The 7,825-nt window shown below is 43.1% G+C and overlaps 1 protein-coding gene across 1 annotated transcript; it reads right to left on the bottom strand.

The window, feature by feature from the left end:
• Window positions 1–5,775: 5,775 nt before the first annotated feature.
• fam43a (family with sequence similarity 43 member A) lies at window positions 5,776–7,716 on the bottom strand. Its single transcript, XM_083911170.1, has 2 exons — window positions 7,654–7,716; window positions 5,776–7,538 (listed from the first exon to the last, which is right to left on the bottom strand). The coding sequence occupies exon 2, from the start codon at window positions 7,503–7,505 to the stop codon at window positions 6,465–6,467; it is 1,041 nt and encodes a 346-aa protein (XP_083767296.1). The 5' UTR covers window positions 7,506–7,538; window positions 7,654–7,716; the 3' UTR covers window positions 5,776–6,464.
• Between the last annotated feature and the right edge of the window lie 109 nt (window positions 7,717–7,825).

The following is a 7,825-nucleotide window of genomic DNA, read 5'->3' on the forward strand; positions in this document are numbered from 1 at the left end:
CAGTTCATCGATCTGCCCTAAGATGTATTACAGGTGAAAGTTATTCTACACATCATTGCATCTTGTATAAAAAAGGTTGGGGAGGCCCTTAAAAATGTTAAGCTCTATGAAGCCCTTAATGGAAATTGGCCATTATATATCATCACCTTATTAAATTGGTCCTTCAGCCAATATCTGACTTGTTACAGTAACTGGCTAACATGCAAATACATACGGCATGAAAAAAGTTTTATTGGAATTACTAGAGGACACGGGTAGGATAGAGTGAGGGTTGTGTTTGGTGGGATGATAAGGTTCAAGATGAGGAATGTAAAGGGAGGGTCAATAGCCAGGGGAGGAACATAACTGTGACACAAACGAGAGAGAGGGTTAGCCACATTAATTTAGGTCTGCACGGATGGTTGAATTAGTGGGAGAAAGAAGCATGGCCATGTTCCTGAACATTAGTTATCATCATTTTTTTATGTTAGTATGACACTACACTAAGTTTGTTACCACGGTACATACTACCTGCTGAATATCAGCATTTTAAAAATTGTCACTGTGAGCATTTTAGCATGTTAGCATGTAGCTCATAAAGCACCAATGTGCCCAAGTACAGCCTCACAGAGCATCCAGCATGGCTGTAGACTCATAGTCTACGAATTAACTTTAAGTTGTTCATTTTAGATTACGTAACCCAACTTGCCAGCGAACCAGTGCATGAAATCACTGAGGGTTATTGGAAGGTTTTTACCGACACCTTTAATGGATGTTACTTTCTCAATAATTCATTAAAGCATGTCTATCTCTGCCCCATTATGGATCTGTTCTCCACTTCAGCCAGAGCAGCACCTTAGAGGATGCAGAGATGAAGACAGCTGAGAATGAAAATGACTTGTACCTACTCACAGAGTGGACTTGCATGCATACACACACACACACACACACACACACACACACACACACACACACACACACACACACACACACACACACACACACACACACACACACACACACACACACACACACCCACACACACACACACACACACATACACACATACAACTCCCGGAGGACAGCTGTCAGAGTCAAACTAATGAGAGCAGAGCCTGGGACCATAATGGATTTTTTCTCTCTTTCGGTCTCTCACTGTCTGTCTGTCTGTCTTTCTCACACTCACAGCATCCTGGTGAAGTCGTAAATGGCCTCTGACATTGCATGACACCGTCTGTCAGTGAAGCACAGGGTTAAAATACATGACCCTCTCCAAATAAAAAAGCCAGCAAGGTTCATCACAACTTTGCCAATACGGTCTGCTGCACCTCCAATTCTATGCTGTGTGGGAAATGACCCTCAGAGGTAATTTCTGTAGTTGAGGAGTGTGGTAATTACACACCTCCATGTTTCAAATAGTGGTGTTGCATCCAGCTCCTCCTCACCTGCCCTCGGTTCTGATGTGCTGTTGAGGTAAAGCATCCAATTATGATCTGAGGACATGCTGGGACATGTTGCTCTCTGCTACTATTCCCAGAGATTTGTTTTTTTATGCATCCACAGTCAAGAGAAGGTCACCATCCCTCTATGCTTTGATTCAACCCCTCTGACATCATAGTCCTGCTGGTGTAACCAGATCGGGGCACACTCTTCTGACCCTCTTCATGCATTATAGACTAACAGATTTTCTGGCGTGGTTCAAAATGAAGCTGCGTGTCTAGTTGGCTCTGGTGGCGGTCTGGTACAGTGCTGGCCCGTGGCTGCGTTCCCCTGGCAGATAATTAAGAGGCTCTGCCCTTCTGCCCGTGTGTCAGACCAGCCAGTGACCGTAATTTATTCTTTGTTTGAGGATGGTTCAGTGAACTTAAAACTGTTATAAGAGCTGTAAGTGGCAAATGTGCTGAGAATACTTTCCAGTCTTCTTATTTCTCAGTCTGGGAATCCTTGATTCCTTTCCTCGCCTCCTCTCCTCATGTCTTAATCCCTCCACCTGAGATGTGAGCAGAGGAGGCAAGGAAAAGACACGAAAAACGAGTCCAGGACATCCGTAATTCACAGCTGTAATTTTAAAGGCAATTTCAATTAAATATAAAGTTATTTTGCAGATTGATATATATATATATATATATATATATGTATATATATATATATACCGTATATCAGTTTGTCTCCTCCATGCTCGATACTGTAATGCACTACTCATTGGGATCTCTGGCAAGAGCATTCAAAGGCTGCAATACATCCAGAACAGTGCTGCCAGGATCCTGATGAGGGTACGCAAACACAATCACATCACCCCCATCCTGAAATCTCTTCGCTGGCTCCCTGTCCCACTCAGAATTGAGTACAAGGTCTCTCTTCTCACCCACCAGTGCATTCACGGACATGCCCCCCTATACCTGAAGGAACCAACCCCCCAGACCTCCTCACGCACCCTCCGTTATGCTACCTCAAACACCCTCCAAGTCCCAAGAACCAAGCTCCACTGCATGGGGAATCGGGCCTTTGTCTCGGCTGCTCCAAGGTTATGGTATGCCCTCCCTGACCACCTAAGGGCCCTGCAGGCTACAGACGCTTTTAAAAGACTGTTCACCAAAGCATTTTTTTTTTATATACTGTATATATAAACAAATAATCATTTGATTTATTTTTTTAGATTAAAGAGGATATATTAGGCTAATTTTCTGGTTCATACTTGTATTTTAGGTTTTTACTACATAGAACATGTTTTCATGCTTTCATGTTAAAAAAAGAAATATACATATTTTTGTCATACTGTCTGTCTACCTGCATCTGAAATGCTCTGTTTTAGTGTCTGTCTTCCACATCTGCATCTCTGCGTCATCATGGCAGTCGGGGAATGACTGTAAATGGCAGGTCAATATTTTTTTTGCTAGGATGGCGTAGGCATGACCCGCCTTACTTTGCCTCCGGTTAGCGAGTACTTGTTGCCTTCGTTGGTTGGACCGGTTAGGTTAAGGAATGAGGAGTGGGATTGTCAGTGGTAAGGCAAGAATATCAGGGAAAGCAAGTCAGAGACAGTGTATGGTAAAATAGACGCAGAGTAGGGTTGGTCATGCCTTCGTCATACTAGGAAAAAATATTGCTCAAGCACTTACTACCTACAGTAAAGTGACATCCCAACCATACCTACCTCCAACTTTATAATCAAAAAAGACATGGAAATCTCACTTTTTACGATAAGGAACTTTTCAAAATCAGTTTTATTTTACAACTAAACAGATCTGCAACTACTTTGATGGTTGTCTACTTGTTAAGGTCATAGTTTAATGAAAATGGCCTAAAAAAGATTTTCCAAAATGATCAATGATTAATTAGAATGATCAGCAGATTACTCAGTAAGAAAAGAATGATTTGCTGTGGCTTTAAACAGCGGTTGTGTTGTTAAAAATATAGTTAATTCACATGGTTAGTATGGTTTGTATGTCTTCTGTCCATTACTTTATAGCTAGATAGTTTAATAACAGTATAAAAGATGGGCAAGCATTATAGGTCAACAGCAACACACTTGGCTTCTGTGAATAAAAGACAACATCCTTGTTGCATATACTCACACATCCGTGAAAGTATAGAAAAACAAACACCTCAGTATTTCTCTGAGGAAGTGAGCGTGACATGTGAATATGAAAAATACATTTTATTCTCTCTTGTCAGTCGGGAACTCTCTCTCTCTCTCTCTCTCTCTCTCTTTCTCTCTGAAGCTTGAAACGTGTTCTGCAATCACTTGTCGTCAACAAACACTTTCAGTCCTCTTATTGTGTGAGTGTGCTGGCTGCACATGTGGCTCATATCCAGGTAACCCCAGGAGATTGCGAGACCACTATTGCTTTTGCAGATGTGGGACACACTCAAGACAGGCTGTAAGAAAATGTAGGTCAGGCAGAAATATTGATCTATAAATGCAATGAGCTGCTGTACAAAGCAAGAATGCGATGGCCTGTTGCTCTGTCTATACGTTTATGTGGTAACGGCACTGCTGTCCACTAATTACAATGGAGTGGGCACATGCTGATGATGTCATATAGTATAAGGGACAGAGTGACTTGCAGCTGTTTTAGACAGGGCATCACACCACATGAGGAAGAGAAACTGCTTTGGTTTCTCTGTTGCTATTTCAACTCGCATGCACGACAACCAGTTAGCGTGTGTGTGCATCCTGAAAGCACATCAATTGATAATGAGCTGCTATAAAGCTCTTTATAGGAATCGCCAACTACTGGCTGTAATACATTGACCTTCTGTCTCTGGATCTCATTCTGAATCCATGGATGGAGTGTTTTTGTTTTCAGTGAATACCTCAGCATGGCCAATGGGATTGTGTCAGCTGGTGAAACACTGTCCGTGCAGATAACACTCCCTATATCCACCTCCTCCGGGCAGCGGGGATCCTGTTTTCTCCCTCCCTGTGTCCTATTCAGCCCTGTTAGAGTGTGGTGTCAGTGCTTGTGGTGTTAGTGAGAATATGTCCTATCATGCTGCTGGCTTTGTCCCTGGCAGATGGACGCGTAACACTAATGGCTCACGTACATCAATACACCAATATCTGTGTGTTCCAGTTGATACTGTTCTTTCTGAATGACTGGAAAGAACTGTGTGGCATACATTTACACAGGCCTGCTGCTCTGAGTGAAAAGGAAGTGACAGGTCTTCCACATCTAAAGCAGCAAGAAGAAATGGCGTCACTGCTACGAAGTCACATGACATGTTGACGGGTCGAGAATTGATTCTGTCTCTTTTCCACTGTACAGTCAGAGTAGGTGAGCCTGATGTTCTGGCATTTAATAGAAGGAAGTGTCACTTCCGTTTATTAACTGATATTTTATTAAAGCCGAACAGACCAGGGACACTGCTAATCGGTGGTGGAGATAGAACTGAGAATCTGACATAAGTAAAAGTATTGATAACATAGATTTGACTTGAAATGTAAGAGTGCTCATAATGCAGAATAAAGGCCCATTTATGAATGATATATGGTCATCACAAATGTTGTGGCTGGTATAGGTAGAGCTCGTTTCATCTGAATCAGTAAAAAGTAACTAAAGCTGTCAAATAAATGTAGTAAAGTAAAAAAATAAATATTTTCCTTTTGAGATTTAAAAGAAGCCTCAAAATTGTACTTAGGTACAATGCTAAAGTACTAAAAAAAGAAATGTACATAATACATTCCTCAGCTGCTACTAATGCAGTTGTTCTGATTTAAATTAACTATCCGTCGGCTCTGAAAGGGTATTCTATACCATTACAGTGTACAGATGTACAGCACTTGTTCTGGTCTTGAGGAGATTCTCTGTCTAACCAAAGGAGGACAGACGTAAGAGTAAAAAAAGAAAAACAGACAGTATGTTGTTAAAAGACCTCTGGTGCTTCAGCGCCTTGTCATTAAAGGACCCATGTGATGTTCTTACAGCCTGTGTTGGTGGTGACGTCCTCCTGCGTGGCTTGGCTTCCCTCAGGCCAGTCACAATGAATGGGCTTTCAGTACCTTAATTGAATAACTTCTACAGCCTGTTCCCTGAAAGCAATTTGGCGAAAAAGGAAAAAGCTACAGCCAAGACTATTAAATGAAATATATAGCTACAACAACAACACAGATAGTCCAGTGATAACACTGATAATACCTGCAGCCAATACAGCTGAGAAATGTGTTTTTATTCAACACGCCTGACAGTAATTGGCGACCGCCAAGGTCAATCCCAAAGAAAATGATGGCCTACTTTTTTTCCAACACAAATATACACATTCCATCTTCATATAGTTTTCTTTTTTATTGATAATTCTGAGGTTCACATAACAAACCACATTTTCTTTAAAAAATAACATCTTTATACTTTAAACATCTTTACTTTACATCTTCTTTTGCACAGCAAAGATATGACATTTATGTTTCAGACAACATACCAACAGACATTATGTACATGTAGTCAACATAATACTTGCATGAATTCCACAACAGTGCAAAATAAAGTAAATAAAAAGGCTGTTACAGACGGGGAAATTAAGGATGCCTGATTAGACCCTTTAAAAACAAAAAAATATGTTTTTGTTGTTGTTGTTTTGTTTTGTTTTTTAAGGTCATGATGAGCATCTTTCAACAGGAAAATGCCATTTTCAAAAGCCAGAAAAAGTTAGGTAAACAAGCTTGAGGATACAACAAATCCTCTTAAATAAAAGAGATGGAATTAGTGCCGTGCGTCCGAGGGCGCACTGAGATTTTGTCGGGTCATCTCTCACATGGGCATGCATTTGTTTGTTTGTTTTTTTGTTTACACAATCTTAAAACATTATCCAGTTTCATCATTGTGAGTCCATGTGCGGTAATTGTCCTTAAAAAAAACTTTTCTGGATCATTTTAATTAGCAGTGGAGGCACCAGAATAGACAAAAATACACTCTTCAACAACAATGTTGACAACAAAGAAAATGTTTCTTGTGAAGACAGAGGCGCCCACAGATGCCTAAACTGATTCAGGCGATTTCCTGCACCTTTACCTCCTCAAACCCATTAGTAAGCGGATGAGGCTCGTGGTTGCTCTCTATGGAGGACTCGCTCCCCGTGCTCTCCCCAGAGAGAAGTCTGGTGACCCTGAGGTCAGCTTTCAGTGTCTGCACGTCGTTCCCTATGCTCATCTCCCCCAGGTCGTTAATGATCTGAGTCAACTCCTGTTTACCGTTGGCAACACAATCACCATCGGTGTCCAGAATGTCCTCACACTCAAAGTGCATCGCTTTCTCCTCCTCCTCCTCCCCGACCAAGTCCTCGGTTATAGAGCCCAGCTTGGGCGCGCTCCGGCTGCGCTCCACCGGAGGTTTGTAGTAACACTGTCCGTTCAGCAGCTTCCTGATGGGGACCAACGGGATGGTTTGTTCTCCTATGAGTTGCTGCTGCTGGTGCCTGGCATCGTCCCTCCGTTTAAGTCTTTTGAACTCAGCCAGGGCCGTGGCCGAGGTCTGGTACAGCAGCAGTGCCATGGCCTTTGCCTTCTCCGGCTTGGACACCAGCACTGCGTGGCAGCGCAGCATCACGGCCTTGTGCTTCATCTCGTGCCTGTACACCCAGGCGAAAATCTTGGGTAGCCTCGGGTCCGCGACGCAGTAGGTTATCCGGTGCAGCAAGTACAAGTGTCCCGGCCTCCTGGCTTTGTCGTCCACATGCACCATCCGGATGCCCTGCGAGCTGACGGTCAGTCTCATCTTGGTGCCGTTCTTGCCCATTTCGCTTTTGCCCCAGATCTTGCTCACCGCGACGTCCGTGCAGCCGTCCCCTTTGGACTGGATGGTGGTGGCATTCCCCAGGTAGAGCACCGTGTACGTGGGGTCCTCGCTGGTGATCTTCACCTTTTTCCTCTTCGACTTGAACATGCTGCCCACCCTGTTGAGCGCGCTCTCCGGGCAGGACTTGGCGAAGGAGGTGAGCGCAGAGTAGTTGAGGCTAACCGCATAGCCCTTCTGCTTCGACTGCTTGTCTTCCTCAATCAGGTCGAACTTATTCTTCTTCCAAGGCAGCATTTTATTGCTGTTTCCAGTCAACAGCAAAGTCTACTGAGAGAGAAAGAAATAAAATAAACTTTGTATTAGACTAAATCCTAGACGTGTTTTTCTCCCGTCAGGTCATTTACGAGCTACTCTATCGGAACTGAACGCAAAGAGAGCGTACTTCATCTGTTCATCCTCCAAAGTGCTCTTGTCCATTATGGTTTCCTCCTTTTCTCATCGCAGCTCTGGAAATAGTCTGCTGCTGTAGGACGAGCTTCGCGGATTATATACAGGATGAAACCATTTGAGTGGCACTATAGGGGGGGACTGAACCAAAGAAGAATAGACCTGCA

The sequence above is a fragment of the Echiichthys vipera genome, assembly GCF_963691815.1.
Source record: "Echiichthys vipera genome assembly, chromosome: 3".
Taxonomy (NCBI): domain Eukaryota; kingdom Metazoa; phylum Chordata; class Actinopteri; order Perciformes; family Trachinidae; genus Echiichthys; species Echiichthys vipera.